General features: G+C 36.4%; 1 protein-coding gene across 1 annotated transcript in view; it reads right to left on the bottom strand.

Moving 5' to 3' along the window:
• Window positions 1-1,409: 1,409 nt before the first annotated feature.
• ajap1 (adherens junctions associated protein 1) overlaps window positions 1,410-27,008 on the bottom strand; it is a 49,175-nt gene continuing 23,576 nt past the window's right edge. The window contains exons 2-6 of the mRNA XM_079898153.1: window positions 23,305-24,035; window positions 5,971-6,058; window positions 3,865-4,107; window positions 2,708-2,830; window positions 1,410-1,490 (exon numbers count right to left, since the gene is read on the bottom strand). Of these exons, the coding sequence (XP_079754279.1) occupies window positions 2,758-2,830; window positions 3,865-4,107; window positions 5,971-6,058; window positions 23,305-24,035 (1,135 nt within the window). The 3' untranslated portion in view covers window positions 1,410-1,490; window positions 2,708-2,757. The remainder of the gene's footprint in view (window positions 1,491-2,707; window positions 2,831-3,864; window positions 4,108-5,970; window positions 6,059-23,304; window positions 24,036-27,008) is intronic.

Raw genomic sequence — 27,008 nt, 5'->3', positions numbered from 1 at the left:
TATCAATAATTGAAACTGATTGGCAAGTTTCGAGCTGTTTTTATATTACTGCATTTTTGATTGCTATTAAAATGATTGGCACTAGACGTTACTGTTTCTGCTGATGGAATATTTGCCTTTCAGTCAGTTCTCCTCAAATAAATCAAACTGTGAAAAACAATAAATAATAAACTATTAGCTTAAATTAAAAAGTAGAACGTAGCACACAACGAAAGTGACATTCATGGTTTTGTTTCAGATTCCAATATAGAGGTAAACTAATTAAATCAAGTTGGCACAAATTACTAGGCACAAAAATCAAGTACACGTACAATATTTTGTTCGTTTTGAGTCTATGCACAAAGCTGATCACTGTTGAATGTTGTCTTTATTCAAATTAAGCTTTGAAATTAAAATGTTGTGGTTTATTAGCTATTTTATAATGTTCTAATACGGTAGGCAACTGATTGTGTTATTTAGGATCGACCCTCAAACTAATAGCTCTCTGAGGGTCTGTGAGTCCGTAAACATGATTAACCAGTACAGGTAATTTCTCATCAGTGATAAGAAACAGAAACTCAACAAGCGTCTGAAGCATGGCTTTGGCAAATCAAATAAGCTTTGAATGAATACTGAATCTGGCATCCACATTGTTTGGTAGCTTTAACAAAAAAGGAAAAAAGAAAAGAAAAACCCTTTAACATTTCATTGAACTTCCATTCGCAGATTAACAGTCCCAACAGTCCAGTTAAATTAGGTCTGTCTGACTCAGTGTCCTCGTTTGTATAAAAATAGAGACTATTCCTTTAAAACGGGGTCTAGTAACAATGTAGTGAAATTAAAACCTGGGTATTGTACTATTCCTCACTGGGTTCTTTTTTTAGTTGGTTTTTTTCATCTAAATGAATAGTGCTCCATATAAATATTTTTTGGACATTTGTAACACATTTCCTCAGCTATTTCAAAACATGTTTCAAATACATATTCATACTTTTTATACAAAAAACGGATGACAGATTGATATTGGGAGACAGTCACTGAAATTACTTGATGTTGTGTCAGTAATTTTCCACGAAACTAAACGCGTCCCATCTATATATGTAGTGGCACATAATGGCATTATTGGCACAAAGTTCAGGAGAGTGTTTTCTCCACACAAGCAGACGTGTCGTGTCAGAGAGCGTCCCCGCGGCCTCTCCGCAGCCGAACTCCACTCCAGCACACCCACATGTGCAGTAATACACGTATATAATATATCAGCTCTATATCATCTCTAAAATGATCACATGTCTATGGAAAATAATTTGGGAGTGGTTCCATAGCACTGCATCAGTCTAGAAAAATAAACATCTTCAGTCCATTTCTAGAGAGATCCAACATTTGTACAAAACTGCCAGTTCGTCTCAGTTCCCATCTCTGTGATTGCTTGTCGTTGTTGTTCTTGTGGTTTTGTTTTGCTTTATTGTGTTTTAGTCTTTTTGTGTTTGATTCACAGATTTTCCAATGAGATCCTGAAAGTACAGAAGATAAAATTTTAGCTGAGTTTGAATATTAAACTGATATCACTTTTTAAAGGGTTAGTTTACCCAAATCATTTAATTCTGTCGAGTCATTAATTACTCGCATGTCGTTCCAAACCCGTAAGACTTTCGTTCATCTTCGGAACACAAATGAAGATCCTTTTGATGAAATCTGAGTGCTTTCTGTCCCTCCATTGACAGCCTACGCAACTGACAGTTTGACCCTCTTTTTGACGAAAGAGATCGTAAAACTAATCCATTTAAATTGAGTGGCTTAGTCCAAATTTTCTTAAAACTCGATCGCTTTATATGATGAACAGATTGAATTTAGGCTTTTATTCACATTTAAACATTCATCAACTCACACGTCAGTTGTGGAAAACGGAGCTGGCAGTTGTGTAGCTGTCTATGAAGGGATAGAAAGGGAATCTTTTTGTGTTCCGAAGATGAACGTCTTACAGGTTTGGAATGACATGAGGGTGAGTCATTAATGACAGAATTTTTGGGTGAACAATCCCTTTAAATAGAACAACACTTGATAGTGTATAACTTTGTAAATAAACTACTCTAATATATATATATAATGCATTAACTGACATGTTACAACTTGAAATGTTAAAAAAGTATATTAGTACATGTAGAAATTAACATTAAACTAGATTGGTAACACTTTACAATAAGGTTCTATTTTTTTATTTTTAGTAAACTAACAATGAACAATACTTCTAAAGAATTTCTTAATCTTAATGTTAATTTCAACATTTACTAATACATTATTAAAATCAAAAGTTGTATGTGTTAATATTATTATTAAACCTGAGGTAACTAACAGTCAGCAGTTGTATTTTTTATAACTAATGTTAACAAAGATTAATAAATACTGTAACATGTGTATTGCTCACTGTTAATGTTTGTTAACACAAACTAATGGGACCATTGTTAGTTCATGTTACCTAATATAATGTAAGTGTTACCATTGTATATTGTCACCTCACCTAATATTTCTGCTGTAGGTGTATGGAGGATACAATTTTTGAAAGTATATGAGCTACAGTACAAGCCTGCAACTCATTTAAATTCTATGACTTGTGAACTATTCTTTTTGAACCCCGAGGAACTGTGAATTTCTAGAAAGAACACAAGCACTGGAATACCATGCCAAAATTACACCATGTGAATTTTAGAGCCATACGAAATTTAGTACGTACCAGGGCACAAACTGAAGACGTGGGCTCAACCCAAAGGTAGTAAAAGGGCCTCAACAGGAGATCTCGAACCATTTCTCAGACACAAAGGCCACAGGGATTAGCTGCCTTTCAGTGGGCGACGGTCTGAAATAGACAGACAGATCAGCTCTTCAATCCTGCAGATATAAGCACTTCTGTCCCACTCCCTGATTCAAGACTCTCTTTTTTAAAATGGCATTATACCACAAACAAAAGCGCCCACAGTTACATTTCCTCTAAACCCTCTCATCTAGGTTTTGTATTCTGAAGCATACAGTATTAAATGAAGCAGCACTGAAATTATTCATACAATTTAAGCCCATGCTCAGTCTTTTATAGAGGCGAGGGCAATGGAAGGACAATAAACAAGACTACACAACTGTCTCAACATGCTTATCTGAAAAATAATGACTCTCTGGCAGATTAAACTGGTTATTTCCAAAATGCACATTAAAGACTAAATTATTCTATAATTGACGATTGTAGCAAAGAAAAATATGAAACTATGTATTTTCAAACAAAGACACATTCAAAAACTGTTTGAATGGAACAGAATGCAGGTCTTTTGAGACCACTGCATTTTAAAAGTTTTATTGAACTTGACAAGCTGTCATAAATCGCTCACAAATAGCTCATGCAGCATGAGGCAATATGCAATGCCAAAGAGTCTGTCTGCGTGTGAATGGCTGCAGTGGTGGTGCATTAAAGAGGATGAATTGAACTTTTCTGAGAAGGTTTTAACATGCAAACTGTCTATAAGCTAAAACACAGCTTGATAGTTAAAAGTCCCACTGTTAAAAAAAATCAAAAAAACGAAATATATAAAAAAGATTATAAATAAATTAGGTGACCTTGGATGACCTGGATTGTGAAATTTAGTTTCAAAATGGTAAACTGCAGGGGTCAAATGTGATGTGCACTTTAAACAGCAATTTATACATTTGTGCATAATATGGTCACAGAATGAACATTATTTCTGCCAGCACTAAACACTCTAAGCTATGAGGAAGCCAAACCCTGTAAGAAAGTACGGACAGGGCTGTCAATACAGTCGACTCGCTTTCCAAACAACTTGGTCAGCAGCTCCAACATCCAGCCCAGTTGATCCTACTGAATATATATGAATCATGTCCTCTTGCCTGTTTCCATTGTAGGAGGTCTTGTAGATGGGTGTGTGCTGGATCATCTCGTCCGTGTACACCGGTATGCCGGACCGCACGCACTCGTGTGAGCACTGTAAACTGTCATTGTAGGCGGTGAAGATGTCCACCTTACTGGGCACGCGGGCAGGCGTGAAGTCGGTCAGATTCTGACAGCTCTCCTCTTGCTGGTTGATCTTTCTCTGATGGCTGCTGTGTCGGCCATTCCCGGACTGCGCACAACTACAAAAACACGCACCAAATTCACAAAGCCAACATAAAATCATACCTTGAACCGCTGTGTCTGTCCTACATTTAACACGTACTGGGGAGACAGACACAGACATCTTAGCTCTGTTCCAAAAACCTAGTGAGCTGCCTTGTTGTGAATTTCATAAATAGGCATCCTAATTGAAATGGAACCTCATAAGCCCCTTTCACACAGAAATCCCGGTAAATTAACGTAAAATTATCAGAATGACTTTAAGTAAATACACAAATGTGCTGTTCACACAAGCAACAGTGTTCTCTCTTTTTACTGGTAAGATACCATTAACACACCAGTACCACAATACTGGCAAACTCTGAATTCAATCATCGTAAATGACCTTTAAACGCTGAGCTGGTTTCTTCACCCACCTAGATGAGGTGAAGCACTTTAGTTTCATTTTAGCTACTTTTTTTTTTTTTTTTTACTTCTGAGTGAACATTCTCCCCTTATCCCGTAAGGGGATGATCACACAGAATTAGGGATGCATATCGGAGCATTTTTACGAGTACGAGTAAATGAGCCTGATACTGGTTCAATTTAATGTTCAATCAAACAAAGGACAAATAAATTACTCACTGCTCTTGACTAAATAGGCTACCTATAGTAACTTTACAAAAAGCTGCATCTATATTTTATTATACAGTAATAAATATGCAGTGTTTTTTCTCATTTGATTACTGTAGTTTTTGTTGTAGTATCAAAATTGGAATAAATATCACTTTTCTCTAAACATTTGTACCACTGACCCAATCCTCAGCACTGAGCCCTGCTGGAGCAGCTCTAAATATGTGCTGTACTATTAAATGAAAGATAAAATATGATAGAACAATATGAGCAGTGAAAGTAACAGAAGCTCATACAATGCATTTTAGCAGGCTTAATTAGCCAACTAAGTTAACTCAGCCAAATAACTTAGCCAACTAATATGATTGATATTCTTTTGGTTTCTCTACTAATACATTTAAAAATTACAAATGCAGTGAAAATACAGGTATCGGTTACGGTATCGGTAAGTACCAAAAATGACAGTATCGGTATCGGACTCGTTCTGGAAAAAGTGGTATCGGTGCATCTCTACTCAGAATGTTATTTTGCTCTTAGAAACACAAGATGAATAATAGTTACTTTAGTACTAGAGCTACTATATTACACAATAGTAACTGCAGAGTCACAGCACTGATGAATGGGAAGCAGATTTTTGAAACCAAGCACCCCGAAAAGCATGATTTCTGAATCGAACATCGCACCAATATTGTAATCGGTCGTTATTTGACGTAGGGTGGGTCAAGCTCCTGATTGGGAGGGCCAGGTGTGTTGTTTATTTACCAGTAAAGACTGACTGTGTGAAAGGGGCTATGACTGATCTGAAACACTTTACATAGGCAGCAAAAGTGACTCGACTCGCGATTGATTTCACTGCAATAACTTGAGGAAGAATGGGTACTTTAGCATAAATATAAATATGACACAAACTGGTGTAAAATAGTATGTTTACTAACAATTAATGTATGTAATTGTATTTAATTTAATCTCGGTAATGAACATTACAGTTTATAATTATTGTCAAGAGATTTTTCACATCAAAAGAAGAAATTATCTTAGGTGCCATAAAATGCTGCCTAAGGAGGAAGCTCACTGAGTTTGGGAAAAAAGCGATTGTGTCTGCATTGTTTGGTGCAATAAGGGGTCACTGTCCACATTGACAGACAGAGGGATAGAGAAGGACAGATTGAAAAGATGATAAACAGATAGAGGGACAGGAATAGGGAGAGACAGACAGACAGACAGACAAAAAAGTCATTGGCACACTGCTGAAAGAAAAGAATGTTTCCTACCAGTTTTTAAGGACTAGAGTAGTGATCAAGGCTGCGACGATCATGATGAGGGACACAGTGATGGTGATGATCTGGTGAACAGCCAGACCTAAGAAGAGAAAAACAAAGAGAGCATAGTTATCACTGTCTCCATGGCAACTAACATGAGCGCCAGTGCCTTTTGTAAGGTATTTGATTGCAATAACACTGATACTGCATCTTAACATGCACTGCTCCCTCTGCGCCACCATAGCTTTTTGTAAGCCCTGTCTGCCACCATGAAAGTAATTCAGTCGGTCCATTTATTTTACCATTTCACAAAGTCTGGACTATGAAACAGCTTGACTGAAAGCAACAGGGAGAAGATGGCAATCACACCAGCTGGCTAAAGGTCAGCAAACAACAATTAATGCAGAACAAGAACTCTCTGTTCCAGAATAAAGAGTGTCACAAGAACTATGAGCTACACTGTCTTTCTCACTCCGTCACTCCTGAATGGATAGAAATGAGACCCCGCGGGGAGCCGCAGTTACAGACTTTTAGATATAAAGAGTGCCACGACTTCCATTTCTTGCTGGAGCTGATAAGAGTGAAGGAAGCAATTTTATGGATTTCCCCATCAATATTAAAGTGTTTGTGTGTGGGTCTGCGAGGAACAGCAGCATCCATATTAAAGTATCTAGGAAATGAGAATGCATTACAGCTTGGTGCATTTATTTAAGTGGTTAGTTTGCAGTACCAAAAGGAGTTTCAGTGAAACTCCTAAATTAATGTTGGAACTGTGAAACTGTTTCACAGTTCCAACATTAATTTATTCACAGAACCATTTCAGAGTTATAACACTAGTTAACCTTTCTACACATGGCACAGAAGCTTCACATGGGACTAAGCATCAACCGGAATATAGGACAGTGCATAAGAGTGTGCACTAATTTGCTATGCAAGTTCTTTCATAATGTTATCGTGGTTACATTTGTCTACTCATTTTGTGTTTTTGATATTTTATTGAAAGACATACACTGCAAATATTTTTATGCCACCTCTGTACATTACGAATTCAAGTACAGTACTATGCAAATGCTCCTTAGTGTGATCTATGGGTAGCTGACATGAAATCCTTTTGGGACATTGACGATTAAAATCATTTAAAATGTACAATTATTATGCATGCAGTTTTTATGATCGCATATTAATTGAGAGACTAAATGCAATATTTATACAATTGTATAATTTATTTATCACCCCACAGGACCCTTTAAATGAATGAATGAAGGTAAAAAAAACATGAAAAACATAACTTGTGCATCTTGATTTTAGTTTAAATTGACATTTTATGCATCAACTACCCAGATACTTTGCTTCTGCCATAAATATTGTGCTGCGTGGAATACTGTATCTGCTTTCATGAAGACTGCATCAGGCGTATCATAACTAGGAAGGAATCTGAACAAAAAGAGATCTTTCTCAATTTGATTTTGGGTATATTTGGGGTGGCCAGAAAAAAAAATTAAGAAAAAAAAATTAAGAGAAAACAGTGTTTGGCCGTAAACAAAAACAAACTCAGGAGTTTCTTTTGGAGATTAACAGAATAATTAATTAAACCACAGTCCTCAGTTTGCAACCACTACACTGTCTGACTGTTTGCATTATTCAGTATATAGTAATATAAGAGATATATCATCTCACAAATGCATTCCTAATGCATTTTTTTTATTTATCTAACAGGGCAGCACATATAAGTGCCTGTGCTATGTGTGTGCGTTTGTCAAGTTGCACATCATTTCTCTTTCTAGTGCCCTTGTATTAGGCGTGTCTCATTTTAGAGTCAATTACAGGCATGTCTCAGTTCTGGCAGGAAGGGTCAAGTTGCGCTATACTCTGTTGCTGTACGAAAAAACGCTGGACTGATTTACTTAACCCTAGAGACCTGTGGGGTGCTGAGTCCCTCAAGTTCTGACTGAATAATCAATAGAGAGAGAGAGAGAGAGAGAGAGAGAGAGAGAGAGAGAGAGAGAGAGAGAGAGAGAGAGAGAGAGAGAGAGAGAGAGAGAGAGAGAGAGAGAGAGAGAGAGAGAGACGAAAGAGAGAGGGATATAAACAACGGGAAGAGAAAGATAGTTAAATGCCTTTTGTGCACGTGTGCACGCTTACACACCTGTACATGTATGTGTGAATGTGACGTTACATCTGGGCCAGTTCTGACAGATTACATTAGCCCTGAAGGCCAACAAGCTCTGCTGAGCTGTGCTCTTAATATTACATTGAGAATGTATGAGAATTGCAAACTCCTCATATTAACTAGTCTTACTTCAGCAAGCATACTAAAAAAGTTGAATAAATATTTGTCTAAGAGAATTAACTGTAATGTTACAAAACACTTATTAGACTTACAATCAAGGTGCTTCAATTATGTTTTTGTAACTGAAAAAGAAATGCAAATAAATGCAAATGAAATGGCTTTTAAAATCTAAGTAAATTTCACATCACGTTTTAGCACTTCCAGTTCCATCATCCAGAAGTCAAATAGGTTTTTACTGAAGCAGTTTTTGTTTAAATTCCTAAAATAAGTTTGGTGGTTAACATAAGCTCAAGATTTTTTCATGTTTTATTCTATGACATAAAATATATCAGTAATACCCCCTTGGGATTTGACTTGTCTTGAAAAAGGTGGTTGTTAACAAATGGCTAAATGGGGGGTTGAATAGAAGTTGTCAGGGACATTAAACATCACACTGAACAGGTAATTTCATCTACTCACTAGTCCACTCTTGCAAACTTTTCTACCTCAAACTTTCACGGAAAATATTTTTTAAATAAAGACTGAAAGAGTTGTCAGAATATTAGTGGTGGTGGGTTTGAAGTCATGCAACCGTGTAGTTCATTTATAGCCTACGTTTAGCTTTTTACTTCTGCCGATTGTATTCAGGCTACAAAGTTCATAGACGTTGGGTCCATTTGTGAAGATTATCATGACGAACGAAACGTAAGAATCATAAACTTTTGTTTTTCACAGAGCAAATTAATTTCTGCAAGAATAATCCATAAGACAATAGGAAAATCATATTGTGTATTTCAGTCAGAAAAACTGCGCTCCCTTTTTGTTGCACTCGATCAGTGAAGTCCGTGAAGTTTGCCGTCAGGAAGAACCTTTTATGAAAAATAGAAATAGAAAACATTTATGTATAAGGATATAGCTGTAAGTCAAACGCTGAATGCACTGAACGGCGCCTGTCAAAGCATCTGAAATGGCAAGCCACGATGAACTTTAAATGAAGGGCTTCAATCAAACTCACATGTGTAAAGCATTCTCACGTGTTTGGATGTCTTGCGTTGTGCACGTTTCCCGCAGCAGCTTACTCTGTGACCTCCACTATTTTTTAGATGCGTTTTGTCTATAGACATTTTCACTACTGTAAAATTACATTACTGGTAGAGGTTTTCTGCACAGCCCGCAGACCCTGCTCTCTATAATGATACATTTCATTATTAACTATTATCACAGCCTTTGTTAATAGCATTAAAGAAAAATAAATAAGTAAAAAATTCCAACAAAACCTGTGAAGAAAATAATCTGTATGCTCCAATGCAGTTTTGATTCACTACAGTTAAAGTCTCTTCAAGACAAGTCATTTAATCCGGTGGCCATCATTGAAACGCCTCTCAGGGATTCAAATGCAGCTCCTATCTCTTTGAATGGGGAAACATCAAATTCTCCAAAGCTGTTCACCAAGCTTATGATTAAATTTCATATTTGAAATCACCAATGAAATCTGACAACAGCTTTACTATAAATGTTGGATCTTGTGCTCAAATAGCATTGAAAAAAAATCTACTTTTTCCACCATATTGCGTGTTACACTTTCTCCCAGTCTTTGGCAGCGCCTTTTTTTTTGTTTTGTTTTTTGACCTAGAGGAAAATTCGTCACGGTTCAGAGGAGTTCAGGCACATGTTTACTTCATATTGATGTTCTGACCCTTCCTGATTGCTTAGCTGGCACTATGAGTGATGGAAGCATGCAGATGCATCTGGGAAATGCTTGCTTCACTTTCCCTCCCTGTGTCCTGCGTTCGGGTCAGAGCTGGATTAATTTTATCTCAGTCCCTGGCCTGAACACTGCTCCTTGGCATGGAGTCCCCCAGCTACACCAACACATAAACATATCGGACAGCTATTTAAATTTCCCTCTCTCTCCCTCTGTCCCTCTTGCTCTGAAATGGAAGGCAGCAGGTTAAATTGAGAGAGTGTATAGGGTGATATATTCAGGTGTTTATGCATCTGTGAAATTTTATGAGACAAGCTCTCCGTCCTCGACCTTGCTCTGAGTCGAAATGCTCGTTGGCTTCTAGGCCTGTTGTTTTATGTATTGATTTCAGTTCGAAAGATTCATTCCCCCACCCCCACCCCCGACCGAACCCATCACATTTGTGTAATATAGAGCTTTATAATACCAGAGTAGACAAATGCAAATGTATCTCCATTATATTCTTATTACTCCGGCCCAGGCTCAGAGAACAGGACGTATATCACCTTGTCTCACCTGGCCCTGCAATGAGAGAGATAGGCACACCAATTCCAATCAGGGAAAGTGTCAAAAGAGGAACACAGGCTGGTGCTGTGGTATCAGACCCCCTCCTTCCTAACTCTGCCAGTGATGGAGTCACCTTGCTTCAGGTGCTTGGGGTGAGCCTTTGTTTCCCTGGGCGCCTTGCCAATAATCAGGAAAAAAAAGAGCCCAACCCTCAGAGGCACTATACTTCCCAAACTCACCAAACCTCAGAGACCCAGAGATACTGCTAAATGTCTCTACTAGAACAAGCTGAACTATTACACTTTTTCTGGAGTGCTGTTTGTTTAAGTTATTTCAAAGAGTTCGAGGTTTGGCTGAGTAGCATGATCTATTTAGCCCCAGTTAGTTGATTCTGTAACTACATTACCTGATTAAAAAAATAAAAAAATAAATTCAGAATGTGTTTTGTGGTGGTGACGATTCAAATGCAACATAAAATGCAAAACTGCCTGGATATGCTTTCTTAATAAAACATTCCTAGTCTTATTGTGCATGTTCCATCAGTGCATGTTATTCTAAAGGAAAATGTTTGTTTTTGTAATCTTTCATCAAAATGCAATAACTTTCTCATTCATTACATTTCTTTTATGCTGAAAGATGCATGGATAAAGGAAAATATATTTTCTTTTAAATGTTAACCAATCAGGCATGTTGTGTGGGGAAAAAAGAATCCTCATTTTGCATGGTTGAGTGTAAAAGATTTCACCCCTCAAACTGAAATGACAAGAGAAGTTTATTCAATTATTCATCAAGACAGTTTAGGTTCGTTCCTGTGATAAAAACTAGTCAATTTACTGTATGTTAAGACTTTTTAGTAAAATCAAGAAAATATGATAAAATAACCCAAATTTTATCATCTCTACAATGGTTACCTAGTTCCATATCGACTACAAAGTATTGCTACTGACCTATACGGTCATAAATGGTTTAGCTCTTGTGTACTTAACTGATCTTCTATCGCCTTACAATCCATCACACTCTTTAAGGTCATGAAACTCTGGACTCTTGGTAGTGCCTAGGATATCCAAGTCCACTAAAGGCGGTAGAGCTGTTTCACATTTGGCTCCTAAACTCTGGATTAGCCTCCTTCATAATGTTCGGGGCTCAGAGGCACTATCCCTCTAAGCCTTTATGTTTAGGTTAAAGACACATCTATTTAGCCAAGCGTTTACATAATACATCTCATAAACTTGCACTCCAGTTGTATCAGATGAAATGCGTATGACTATCATCTTTTGCTTGAAATGTTATGAAAAGCAACTATGCTAATTATTTTCCATTTGCTTTCTGTTTCTAGAGAACTAGAGATTACGCCAGCTCCAGTTTGGATTTCAGGTGACCGAACACCTGTGAAGAGATGATGCCAACTCCTGCGAGGACTTCAGATGACGCCAACTCTAAATCGACATACACAACTGCCAAATTTTCTATTGTAATCATTACGATCACAACTTGTAATAATTGCTTTAATGAGCTCAATGTTTCTGCCTATAATGAATACATGATGTTAGCTAACTACATGATTTGTATTATTTTAGAACTGTACATTTGGACATTACTTGGACACAGTCATCTCTGATAACAGATCACTCTAAATTGTACTGTAGAAACATGCATTTTCTGTAAAGCTGCTTTGAAACAATACAGTATGTATTGTGAAAAGCGCTACACAAATAATTGTGAATTTAATTGAATTGAGTTCAAATCAAAATGTAATAAATAACAATAATTCATGTATATACACGACAAAAAAGTCACTGTTTGGATTTAAAAAGGGAAATGCTTCAGATAGTAAATACTTAAGATTGGATCATTATTGCAGTGATTATTATGTTTGTAGCATGCTATATGTTTGGCAACAGCCTAATTAATGGAGAATGTAGCTTAAACAACCATGTAGGAAGACATTGCCAATACATTATTGACAACAAAGATGCATTTGCCTATTTAATCCAAACAGTAACCTTCTTTTTTTTTTTTGGGTCAGCCAGTGTATTTGAATTTAATTGGGAGAGGTTGCTAGTTTGTCAAAACTATATATTTTTTTGTTAAACGATTCACAAATGATCACATTAGTCAGTCACGACACATGTCCACCAATTAATTTAACTTCATATTTTAAAAATATGTTGTACTACAAAAGAAATGTAAATCTGTGTTTATCCTCCACAACATCCCTGCGATCAATAATATCAATAATACCATAGGACATTTTTTTGCAATCCAATCAAATCATAAAAGATACTGTATTCTGCTGACTATTCTGTTTAAATTGGAAATACATTGAATTGCATATGCCATGTAGTGTTTTCTTCACAAAAAAATATTTAGAACCAGGATGTATACAACACACATTAGCAAAGACCTACTAGTGGCCAATAAGAGCAGAGTTAACTGGTCCAGACAAAATTAGGCCTAACAAAGTGAAATGTCATGAGACTGACATTAAAATAGGACAGTAGTGGAAAGAAAAGAGTTTTAAAAATCTAGGACAAATATAAAACCCAAATAGCACAGTTTTAACAGACAGGACCTTGAAAAAAATGTATGCAAAGGAGACACATACACAGGGGGCAGTATTTTAACTGAAGGTTATGAGTTTGTGCTGCTGGGGCCCCATAGAGCAGAGACCACAGAGACAGACACTCCTCTATCCACCTAAAGGACATTTAGAGGTTTGGAGCGGGACATAGTGTGGATCTGTCAGCTAAATGCACTATTAGTGCAGCCCGGGCCTGGCATCTGCAGCTACAGATGGCTGCAAAGGGCTAGTGAGATGAAGTGGAAAGGAGATGCCTTCACTGAGTGCTTTCAATCATTTTGCGGTTTGGCTGAAGGAGTACTCATGGCAAAGCAACAGCTTTGAGTTCACATTCAAAAGGGAAGAATGTGAAAATGTAACTTCAGAGTTAGTATGCATGAGTATCCAGATCCATCAAACTTCAAATGAACTGCTGTGCAGACGCCAAGTTTAAATTTGACTTTACACCAATCTCACCAAAATCACACCTTGGAATTTGTTCGGTGCATATCCCAGCACTAACACCGGTGATTTTTCACAGTAATCTAAAAAGTGGATTTAGTTTTAATGGGAATGTTGTAATTTGATTATAAGTGAAATCTCAGAGAGAAAGAGAGACTGACGGCAAGAGCAATCATTCTTCCATGATGACTGTTCGCTTTTCACTGCGTGTTAAAAATGATGAGTCTATGCATATATTCTCTGTGCATACAGAATCTCTGGGGTTTAGGAATCTATTTTTAAATCATTTTCTAAAAGCAATTATGCATTTTCTGTAATATGGGGATTTGCAGTGGAAAGCCAAATTCAGAATCTAAGTCCCTCTTGCACCCCTCTTTCTAATGACAGATATAGGAATATACAGTAGTTATTGAGGACATCTTATGGACCTTTTTAACCCTTTAGCTGCTTTTATATTTTATATATTATGATTTCTTTGACTGTTTGAACTTCTTTGACTGTTTATTTTTGCAAACTTTTATCTTCTATATAAGAATTTCTATGCCCACTACCGTTCAAATAGTGTTTGAAATAAGTCTTGTTTTTTTTCACTAGGCTGCATTTATTTAATAAAAAAATAGTAAGTAAAACCATAATAATGGGACATATTAATACAATACAATGTAATTTCTTCCTGTGAGGAGGAAAACTTGAGTATTAGCTGCTGATAATTCAGTCCTTCAGAAATCATTCTAATATAAGAAACATTTCTTTTATATATATTTTGAACTCAAAGATGGAAAAATGAACATATCATTTAATCATGATATTTAATCATTGTTTTTTCAAAATTTCTTTCTTCTGAGGAACATAAAAGAAGTTCTTCAAAATATCTTCTTTTATGTTATGTCCCATAACAAGTGTGATGTAACACAGAAAGCCCACAGTTCTAGAATGATGCTTTATAATTCAGCAGAGGAACAGAATGTGCTTCATGGCCACTGAATATTACTTCTTCAAAAGTTTTTAAAGTGCGTAGACCGAAAAATGGATGTGAATGAGAGGGTTCTACTTATGAATGGAATCATAACTTATTCATGGACAATAATAGGAATAGTAATACAAGTACAGGCTTTCTCATGTGTAAACCTTATTTGCACAGTACATTATTTAAAAAACTGTTATTTCTGCACCAGTTCTCCTCTCGCAGACCAGTGAGAATGACTAAATCTCTATCAGTTACATCCTTGAGCTCTTTGTGAATCGAGCTACATTTACGTTTGATTGCATCAGCTTTCTGTTCGCAGAGCTGTTGACTCCTGCTGTGTGCCCTTCTCTCATTCATTTGTGGAAACTGGCTAGATAAAAATCTTTGCAAACCAACTGACACCCACAAACTGCAAATATCCAGCTCTAATTTTTAATGCATTGGAGCTGTTGAGGGGAGAAAGTGTTTGAAGTCTTTTCCTCCTCCTGGTGTTAACCTTGTCCCCCTGGCTCCGTTTGTTGTCCTCCCACACGCCCCACCTGATCGCTGGAAAACTCTCATCGCACCTGCTGATGGTTCACGATTGCCAATTAACGTAGATGTCAAGGTGTCAATCTCACTTAACTTCCACTGAGCTACAGCGTTCCCAAACCCTTACTGCAAGAAGGCCAAGAGAAATAGAGCAAAGAGAAAAAAAAAAAAATCCAAAGCAATTATTCTAAATGCCTTTTCCCAGTGTCAAAGGCTCCCCTGTATAATCCAATCGCTCTGTACAGTGCGGGAGGGAGGGGTGGTCAAAGTAGACTCTATGATTGTATTACTTAACAGATAATGAAGTTGTCCTGGATGGAACTACTTCACAGCTGTCTGTCAGTGCAGCCTTGTGAGCTTATCACATCTTTAAAAGGTTTACCTCAGTGAAACCGAACGGTCCTATTGGATGAACAATTTTGAGAAAGACAGCACTTCTAAAATATTATAGTTCATGTATTACAATGCAGGTAAGACACATCCCTAAGGACTTGTGAGTGAATTTAGCACACCTTTGACAAGTAAAATTTCGCCTTTTAATAAAACTGGAACACATCAAACTGAAAGCAATGACTAAAGCAATTTACCTAAAGTCAGCGCACCTTAAAACATCTCACAAACCCTGTATGCGGCTACAATACTAGGTCATCTGGTAGGCCTAAAATGATGTCTTTCTTTCAGAATAATAACGTCCAGGGTGGAGTGGCACAATGGAAGATCATTGGACATAATATGTTACAAGTAGTGTGAATGGAGGTAAAAGTGTATTTAACATATTTGTTTTTTATTTATTTAACATTTCTTTTGTTGTCTTCTGTAAAGTCATAGTGTAGATCTATAACTATAGTCATTTTTGACAATATTGACAATTTCTTTTTACATACTTTGTCATTAACCTAATAAGTAATGCTACTTTTTGTGTTACATTGGTAACACTTTAGAATACTGTTCCTTCATTAATGAATAACTACACAGGAACAAATGAGTAATGCATTAGTAACACTCTAGTAACTACTATTAACTAACAAGAAACTCTGTTTAATGAATTAATAAGTAATAGCGCTCAGTCGGATGTGGTAGTTCACTATTAGCTAATCAATAACTACTATTTTTCATACCTCACTAAAGACTATAAGAACTATTATATACAGGTTAATAAATATTTATAATGCACAATGTTTAATATAAGGTAATGGTAGCCCATTAGTAATGAATAAAGTGTTACTACATCATTCTAAAGGAACTACTAATAATTTGGATCAGTATTCTAAAGTGAAAAACATGATAACAACCTAATATTGACTGAAGTCATTGTAAGCTTTTAAGGCCTTTGTAAGGTTTTGGATAGTAATGAATCAAGTGTTACTACATCTTTCTAAAGGAACTACTAATTATTTGGATCAGTATTCTAAAGTGAAGATCATGGGAACACACTAGTAATGACTAAAGTGTTACCAAATCCATTGGAAGGAATTGCTATTCAAAATCTTACAAAAATCTCAAAAGCTTACAATGACTTCAGTCAATATTAGGTAGTTATCATGTTTTTCACTTATAATACTGATCCAAATAATTAGTAGTTCCTTTAGAATGTGGGTTACCATTACCTTTTATTGTAAATTATGTATTATTCGTGTTAATTATGAACCTGTAGATAGTAGTTCTCTGGGAGATATGAAAAAAATAGTAGTTATTGATTAGCTAATAGTGAACTACTACATTCATCTGAGCGCTATTACTTACTAATTTGTTAATCAGAGTTTCTTGTTAGTTAATAGTAGTTACTAGAATGTTAATAATTCGTTACTCGTTTGTTCCTGTGTAATTATTCATTAATGAAGGAACAGTATTCTAAAGTGTTACCGTTACATTTACACCATATATTTTTCAATTAAGTTATTCACATGACTTTTATATTTATTTGTCTTATTTACTGACAAACACAATTAAAAACATTTCTATGCCCCATGGTGGGAGAAACTGAAGAGCTATAGTATGTGAGCATTATGGGTATTATAATTCTAGTGAGTGTGTGTGTGTGTGTCACGTTTATCAGACAGTATGTTGATATGCACTTTAAGAGTTTGATTGCAGTCATACTGTTGGTCTTTTTAAAATATCATATCTGAATGAAATCACAATCATTTCCACAGCCACAGACATTCGCATTCGGACTGGATTAGACTTCTCAGAGGACCGTTGGTTTGCCGAAAAACAGTAGGTAATTTGCTCTGGAATTTTTACAGAGGTTGTGTGAGAAAAACACAGACTTGGCAGATTCGAACGGGATTAAATTTGCAAATTAAATAACGTCACCCTGGAAAACTAGTCCCGTTCGATTAGGCTAGAGCTTATGTTGAGGTGAAAAACACCAACAAACAAAAAAAAAAGTTTAATAAAAACGTAAATGGTTTAGCGAAAGTTTCAACACTCACATGTGAGACCCAGGTCAGATAAAGTATTTCCCCACAGTAAAATAGAACTTACTGTTGTTCATCTACAAAAGAAGGATTAGGTGTGGATTAGAAGAGAAAATGCATTTGAGTGGAACATAGAAATGATATTTCCAGCTCTCCAGTAATTATTATAAATCTTATTTTACCATTGAACACTCTTCATTTAACAGAGCGTTATTAGGAGTTATTTGTATATCACAACATAATTTCACTAAATTAACTAAAAATATATTTTCTCCAACCATTAACTTTTAAGCACAAGATGGCTTGGATAAATGCATAATTTTGACTTTTCCCTATTAAATGTTCAATTAACCTTTGAGCCTGGGGACGTGATAACAAGCATGCAGTGCTGAACAGCAGGACTGTAAGGCATTTTAATCAACTCACGCACATTGTTAACCTGACGGCTCCATCTGTGATCTTCATGTTAATGCTAGCATCTTAGATGGAGACAAAGGACACACACATACACAGGTATGCACGTTTATAAAACCAGGAGAAAGCAATTTGTTCGAATTTCTATTCATCTCAGCAGGTACATGACCCCTGAAAGTATGCCACTTGAAATATGACATCTTTACTCATGGGTGCTGACTTCTAATTCACTTACTTTCCACTTTTCCATATATACAATATAGCAAAACTAATTATTTGTGTATGTAAATGTTGCTCGCAAAGAAAAAAAAAATTGCTACTTTGGGTTGGCCATCAATGGAAAAAAAAGATGTAACAAGATGGTGTAGTTACGGTCCCTACAAACAGAGACTAACTGGACTAAGCTAACCAGCCACACCTTGACCTCTCTGAATGCACATACACAATCACAAACACACACAGACAAACTGATGGGTAAACAGCTGAATCATGTTTGGTCTGCAGCGATAAAATCTGCCTTGTGCTGTATCAACAGACCCGCAAAGTCAAGGCTGTCACCAGCAGGAATAATACGTGACTCTAGATTATAGTCTAGTCAGCAATGAGCTGATGGAGAGAAGCTCGTACTTGATGCATTGCACACAGTTGAGAAGCAATGGTCCTTGGGGAAAAGCTTGATATAGTTCATCATTAAACTGAGTGAAGGGTTTCTAGACTGTATTAGTTGACCGCTATTAAAAGAAAATTTATGAGATATTTCATCCAATAAATAATTTCTGTCATATATTTGTTCCAAACCTAAATGACTTTTTTTGTGTGTGTGTGGATCAAAAATGAGGTATTTTGCAGAATGTCCAAGCTGCTCTTTTTGATATAATAAAAATGGATAGAAACTAGCTGTTGTCCCTGGTTACATAAGTAAATTCGGTCACACTTTAGATTAGGGTCCAATTCTCAGCATTAACTAACTTTTAACTGGGACTTTTGCCTCAATAAACTCCTAATACTGCTTATTAATAGTTAGGAAGTTGTTAAGTTTCGGTATTGGGTAGGATTAAGGAATGTAGAATACGGTATTAATATATGCTAATAAACAGCCAATATCCCAGTAATATGCATGCTAATAGTGAGAATGTGAATTTAAACTAAAGTGTACCACAATCACTAATTCAAAAGTTCAGATGTTGTTTTAGACCCCATTGAACTTCATTGCATGGACAAACTTTTTTTTTCCACAAAAGATAGATAGTCCTTCAGGTTTGGAACAAAAGGTGAGTAAATGATAACAACATTTTCAGCAATTGTAAAACATCTATAATGCCAGAATGAAAGGATTTGAGGCTTTTGGAGTCCTGGATTTAAATCTGGCATGTGAACAGTTACACTGACCTCCATGCACTTCCCTTGCTCTGACATAAACTCAGCTGAACACCAGCTCGTATGCATGTCCAATGTTCCAGTTTTGTATTCAAAGCCCATTGCTTATTTTCCCCCCATTACTCTATATGTCAGAAGCAGTTTAGTACTGGTCCAGGTGTTTACGAAGGGCTAAATTTACCCGGGATGCTCGCTGAATGAGGAAGCGGAGAGATTTCACCTTGATAGGTATTTCGTTTCATCAGACAGTTTCAGCTGTAGCTCGACAGAGATGGATAATTATGGCATCCCTTAAGGGCACTACATAGAACTCACTTTCATACTATATATATATATATATATATATATATATATATATATATATATATATATATATATATATATATATATATATATATATATGAAAGACATGCCAAAGCAGCATACTACATAATGCACTTGACATTTGAGACAAATATAAGACCTTCAAGAGACACCAAACAGCATTTGATGTTTTTACTACTCTTTCCATGTGGACAGCGTAGAACAGAGTGAATGATTGTGTTCAGGGATTTATTTATCAGCAAGCTCTTTTTTCCATCTGCAGTTCCATTAAGTTTTAATATTCTCAGGTTGCTTGTTATTTGTTGGAGTCACTGACGAGTGACTTACCATTTTTTTTTCCCCCATGGCAAAATAGAACTTAAAAAAGAGCTATACGGACTGTGTGCAGCAAACAAATTATTCAATTTTCACGCCTCAGTTGTATTAAAACTGCAATTAACACCGCTATTCTTCCTATTCACCAGATGATTAAAATATGCAAAAACACTGCAGTATTGTCTGTAGGAACCCATTACACTTGCTTCTAAACCCAGGAGCATAAAAATGTAAAATAAAAAAAACACAAACCAGTCAAATTAATTTAGCGGCAAATATTAGATTAAACTGCTTACTGCACAAATTGTGACAGTTCTCGAACGTGAGCCACTACCTCAGGGTTCCCGCAAAGCACAAAATAACCAGCATATTTACATCCACTTTTTATATAAATGATTTATATCAGGCAAATTATTTATATAAGGTAACACTGGTACAATAGCTCTTTTTTTTCTGCTGGTCTGCCCAGAAGTTGAGATTTTAACTTGCCATGTCAACATTTTCACCACAAAAATAATAATTTGTATTTTTAGCCATATGTTATTGTGTCATTAATTTTTTACATGTAACATCTTAACAAAAAAATACAACATGAATTTTATTTATTATATATATTTTTAATTGATCCTAATTGAATACTATTTTAGCCATTTCAAAATCTCAACTATGATAGCCAGCCTAATATTTAAGTCAGCAGAATTTGCAACAAATATATTTAATGCATGTCAGCAAACATGAGATGATACAGTAATTGCCTACAGCACTGGCCAGATAGGGCATCAGCAATCAGGCCAGCCAAAAATAATTAATAATAAATAAATAATGCAAAAATAACAAATAATTAACACGTTTCAAACACTCTCCCATTGTTATATTATGTCCAGGCCAGTCAGGCCTTTTAAATACATTGTAATTCCATTTTATGCCACTAATTACACACTTGTATCATAGTGGGATAAAAGCTTGTTTTGTCTCATGCATTTTCTGTAAAGCTACTTTGAAACGATTTGTATTGTGAAAAGCGCAATACAAACGAATGTGAATTGAATTGAATTGAATATATGAGACATACATTTGAAATTATCCTACAATGTCCTCTATTAGTCTGTTAGACTGGGTGGTTGTGAACTGTCAGGTGCGATTGATATTTTACCTCGCCTTTATAAAGATCAGACGAAATGAAGAAGAAGAAAGGCAGAGAGGATTATTGGAACAGCACTTTAGAGATTAAGAGAAACCTTGCGCTGGCCTTTAGATGTAATGACACTGCTGTCGTCACTCCAGATTGACTTCATTTTGCTAATCATTCCTATGGTTAATGAGGCCTTGACATTTGATTGGAGTTTGACCTTTGTGCTGAAATATAATTTGACATGCATGGATGTATGTAAGTTTCCATTCAGGGGAGTAGTAAAACTATTCTTGCTTGTATATTACTCACCATGAATCTAATTTTATGGGAGTCTTTATTGTTAATATCCTTTGCAGCTAATATAATCTATGACATGCTAATGTGCAAAACGTGTGAAGATTAATAACTTCACAGTAGTGTAGAATTAAGGGATTAAAACATCTTTTTCTGCAAATCATCAACGTAGGGTCATGCTATCTGTCTTTTATTATGTCTGCCACTGATCCACGCTCTTTTGTAAACTTAATTGTGCATTAAACTTTTGTCCACTTTGCAGGCTATAACAGATCTCAATGCACGGCATACATAGAGTCAAGCCAATTTGTAGAAAGTGTCAAGACATTCCCCCCTTTTGCACAGATTTATGGAACACATCAGAGGACTTTGCATTGAATGGATGACTAGCCTAATACTGTGCAATACCAAACAGACAGGACAGATTGCCGCCTAATGGCATACATGAGAGCTAATGCCAATCATCATCTTTCTAGGACAGAGACTAGAATAATCATCCCAGCATACACAAATACAGCAGACAGATACTGAGTTTAACATATGTAGGCTACTCTGTCATGCCAGGGACATGATATCTAGTCTAGATTATGCAATGGAGCCAAAAATGATAAATGTAACACTAGAAGTGCATAGAAACCCTGTTGCTGCCTCTGCACGTGCAAAGACTAAATAGGCAACATTTAAAAAAACAAAACAAAACAAAAAAAACTGTTTATACCAGGGGTAGCCAAGTTCGGTCCTAGAGAGCTTCTGTCCTGCAGAGTTTGGCTCCAACCCTGAAAAAAAAAAAAACTATAGCCATAGTAATCCTAAAGACACTGGTTAGCTTGTTCAGGTGTGTTTGATTAGGGTTGTAGCTAACCTCTGCAGGACAGTTGTTAGGACCTAACTGGTATATACTACCATTTTTTTGTGTGTTTTTTTCATAAGGAATTACTTTTTTCTTCAGAAAATGAATCAAAAGTGGCAGACGTTTACATTGAGACAAAAAATTCTATTCATCAAAGTATCCTGAAGTATAAAAAGCATCAAGGTTTCTACAAAAATAAGGAGCACAACTGTTTCATCATTGATCCCCAGCAGAAATGTTTCTTGAACAGCAAATCAGCATATCAGATTGATTTCTGAAGGATCATGTGACAATGAAGACTGGAATGATGATGCTGAAAAATCAGCTTTCTATGATTTTAATTAAAGAAATGCAGACTAGACGAGCATAAGAGACATCTTTCAAAAATATAAAACGGTAGTGTTTAAATAAAATATATAATTATATATTAAATAATATAAAATATATAATAATTTATGTTACGTGTGTGTGTGTGTGTGTGTGTAAAAAGATCACTGACTTTTATCATTTTATTGAACAGCATGGAAGAACACTATATTTCCAAGAATGTCATTACCAGTTCCTTTTCCTGTTATTCCGATTCTTCATGCTATGAGTGGCCAATTCATTATAAATTTAATCTCAATTCACGTTCAGACAAAAAAAAAAAAAGAGCCAACACTGGATTGCCATCTTTCCTCTGTATTCGTCCCGCTACTACTTGGTAATCTTGATAATCTCTACTTGGACACCACATTCCCATTAGCCTAAGAACCAAAATAACCAAATTGCAACACCAGTACATTGTGTTATTTTTCCCTATTTGCTTGTTTTCCATAATTATACAGCAGCTGAGGTGTTTCACACCAAACTAAAATTTTAAGCCAATATTTTTACAAAAAAAGCTAGCTAGCTGCACGCTCTTGGCCCTTCAACAATTCAAACACCTTCTTTGCTGTAAATAACTGGGCAGTTGTGTGCCAATTACAGCTTCGTGAGTATTTTCCACCCACAGTTTTTCAAAGAACCCACACAGTGTTTTTGATACACTGCATTGTGGTTTGTGATCCAAGAACCTCTGTGCCATGTTCATGAATGACCTTTCACCAAAAGCTGATTAAATATCTTACACTGATTAGAAAACAAAAGCTACATGAAAAAAAAAAAAGTATAACAGTTGCCATTAAGATTTATGTCCTACCTGGTGTCTCCCCAAAAGGTTTCTGTGGTTTGGCAGTCACTCTGGAGTTGCTTGGCTGTGTGGTGCTGTGCCTCTTAGGATGCACGGTTGTAATCACCGCATACGTCCTTTGGGGGCTGCGTGTGGTAGTGCTAGTTATGGTAACTGTGGTGGTGGAGGGGGCTAAAGAGGTGACGGTGGTGTTCGGGGTCACCTTCGCCTCCTCCTCAATCACCTCGTCTGCCCCTGTGGGGCCCCAGTCAATAAATCCTGCCACTGTCGTGGTCCTCCCCTCCAGGGAGTCATAGCCGTCCCCTTTCAGCTGCCTCCGTGAGCGAGATAAATGCAGATTTAAATCAGATTTACTCCCCTCCGGTATTGCAACCAACTTCCCTTTGTCGGAGGGGGTCCATTTACACTCCAAACAAAGTTGTCGTTTTTGGAGAGACCGGCGGTTTTTCCGCCCCCACAGTTTGTTGCCCCCCAGCTCCCCATGGTTACCTAGTGATGGCAAGGGAGGGGGAACACCATGAAGCAAGACACCCAGAGTCCTCAAGTGCTGGCCGTTGAGCGTGTCCCGGGTGGGCAGAGGGTGCGGCTGCCGGCGGGGCACTGATCTGGGCAGTAGTTTGAGGGTAAGCCCCTGGCCCGCTGGTGCACACAGAGACAGATCCATTGTGAAATGTACAAGGATGAAGAGGATCCACATTCTACATCCCAGCATTCCTCCAGGTCTCCAAGCAACCATGGAACTAGAGAGCAGAAAAAAGGAGAGAGAAATCAGCCACATTGAATAATCTCAATCAAAGTGCGTGATTTCTGCATCACAGAAAGAGTATGCGTGCTCGACACAATTTACACAACTTCTTTACCTTAAAGACTCTCTTATGGGATCGTAGGACTGACTACAGTAGATTGGGCTTTACGGCACTCTTTGTAATGTCCTTATTTCCAACACCATTTTCCAGTCTAGTGATTTTTGCTCTAGGCTTCGTTCTGCTCTGTGACTCACTAAGTTTTCATAAATTGAACTCCAATATTAATTAGATGTGTGATTGTCCTTTAACAGCTAGATGCTAAAAGCAGACTTCAATGTTGTTTTCAAAGACATTTACTTTCTAAGTATTAACCCTCACACTCTTCAATTACTTGGCTTTGTAAACAAATTTTCTTGTAGCTGAATTGGTCTCATAGCACTAGCAACATCAAGGTCATGGGTTTAAATGTATTGAAAAAATGTCTTGCTGGAATGCATGGTATGTTGCTTTGGCTAAAAGTGTTTCGGAATCTGCTAAAATTAGTGTCTGTCAGTGATCTACTGATGAGCAACAGACTTATTAAATATAAACATAGCTATAAAATGTATAAAAATAAATGTATGAAAACCCATTTATATTATATAGAGAAAAAAATAATTAAGTACAAATTTAAAAAAAAATACAATTAATTATATTATATATTTATATCATTTTCCCCACAAACTATTTCCAAATAAAATAAAATAGCAGCAATTAATCTCATGATTTCTATAGTCTTTTAAAAGCAGAATGAACTAGTAATATGATCAAATTGGTGGTTGTAAAAATAAATAAATAATAATAATAATAATAATAATAATAATAATATCACATTTTCATTGTTATGAGAGCCATAAAAAAGCATTTTGTACAATTTCTCTCAATATTTTCATGGACACCCTTGCACCCCCTTGTGGTCCCCTGAGGATCCCTGAAACCAGTTTAAAAACCACTGGTAAAATAACAGACTCTTCAAACCATAAAATGTCCCATTTCCAATGTGAATCTACCTCTATGATTTGTTTTAGCTGGACTTCTACTTGAAGGGTGCTGTTTGTTTTGTTTTTAATTTCAGAACCTCAAAGACATTGGAGTGAGCTGCCATACCCTCAGCTCATCTAGAAGCCAAGAGTCTCTATTGATCCAAACAGAAAGAGACTTCATCAAGGCATTTCTGTAATCTCTCTTGTCCTTCCACTATTGGTCACGGTCAAAGGCTAATTTAGAGGGATTAAAGAGCCCACACCTAGGCCTAGGCTTAATGGCTTTTGCTGTTGATTTGAGTTCAGAGGTGATGGATTTCTATTGAGATATCTGACCTATTGGTGAACCAGCTTGTCTGAACCAACAAGTCCAAAACATAAAGTGTAATATTTGAAAATCATATATTTGAAAATACTAAAAGAGTTCATAAAACCTCCATTCCAAAGAGGAATAAATTCCCTTCATCTAAAGAGCTCTTTCATTTACCTGTACTTAAGAGTGTGCTTGGCATGCTGCTTCATCTGTTCATGATTAAGATGGATTCTTCAAGCACACTATGAGAGGGCCCTTGCTCTCCATTTTCCCCTCTTCTAGCCTCTCTTTACATTTTTCTCCGTTGTTATTCAGAAAAAAAGCGCACTTGTGGTATCTGGTCTGACTGAACTGGGTCAGAACCTTGGGTTGGCCACTCAACAGAGATTTTACCCCACTAATAAGGTCCTTCAAACCCATTGGGCTGGACCCCGAGGGGTCTGACTCACACTCCCAGTGCTAATGTGTTACATTAAAATGTAATTCCTGTCAGGAACTTCAATGTATTTACTTAAGGAGACTTAACGGAACCGATGTTGTGCTATTAATGATCACCGCCCTCTGGTTTTTGATGAAATTGGGTGGCTGCATTGTGAATTCAAGGAGGCTGATATGATATTAATGAGGGCTAAATTAAGAGTCACACAAGACAGGGTGTGAATTAGAGTGAGAAACACTGAGGACATTTTTTCATGAACAACCCCTCCCTGCTCTTTTCTTATAACGTATCAGCTACGATTCGGGTAAGTTCAGCATTGTGCAACCCATTTAGATTCTCCATTGCAATTCAACACGTCAGCCACAAAGCAAAGGTCTTGTTTTTATTTCGATTTTCAAAGTACCCAATTTGAATTTCCAGACTACAAACACACACATTCAGGATCCAAAATGAGCTTTTTGCCATACTGACCAATTAAGACGACATGGGGAAACCTCTTCCCATTACTTGCCATTCATATGAATATTCATATGAAGGTATGTGGTTGTTTTAACCACAACTTGTTCCCCAACAACTGATTTAATTGCATTAAGCATATATAAGCATTGAACCCAATGTAAAAGTTCTTAATAAAATTACCAGCCAACTGGTGAATAACAGTACTTTATTTAATTTACTCAACAAACTTGCATTCTGTGCAGTTTTTCTGAAAAAAAATATAAAATAAAATAAAGAAGGCAATACAATAAATTAAAACTACAAGAATTTCCCCTTTTGAATATTCATTAGGTTCATGTTTACTATGTTTGCAAGCTTGCATAAGATTTGTGCTTAGTTGCTTAGATTTAACAGCAGCACAAATATAGACTCACTGGGAATATATAATTTCTTTTCTCATCCATATTCATGATAATGGGGGGAAATATATAATTTACTTAATAAATGAAAGTGCCAAAATAACAAATTTCCTGACACAAGCAAGTTAAAAGAAGCAACTTGGGAGTTCCTAAAAAGTTAAATGGAAAATATGTGATCTGAAAAAGCCTGAAAGATTATGATAAGACCATCTCCTTTTAAATCTCGTTCTGTTAAAGGGAATAACATTCAAAACACTGACTGAACTGATCATGAGTTTGACCAAAGTCCTTTTAGGCCATCTTTGAAACACACCAGACAGCTACTTTCAGTCAGAT

The sequence above is a fragment of the Squalius cephalus genome (assembly GCF_949319135.1).
Source record: "Squalius cephalus genome assembly, chromosome: 16".
Lineage (NCBI taxonomy): Eukaryota > Metazoa > Chordata > Actinopteri > Cypriniformes > Leuciscidae > Squalius > Squalius cephalus.
The sequence above is the reverse complement of the archived record's forward strand: the minus strand, read 5'-3'. Positions and strand labels throughout refer to the sequence as shown.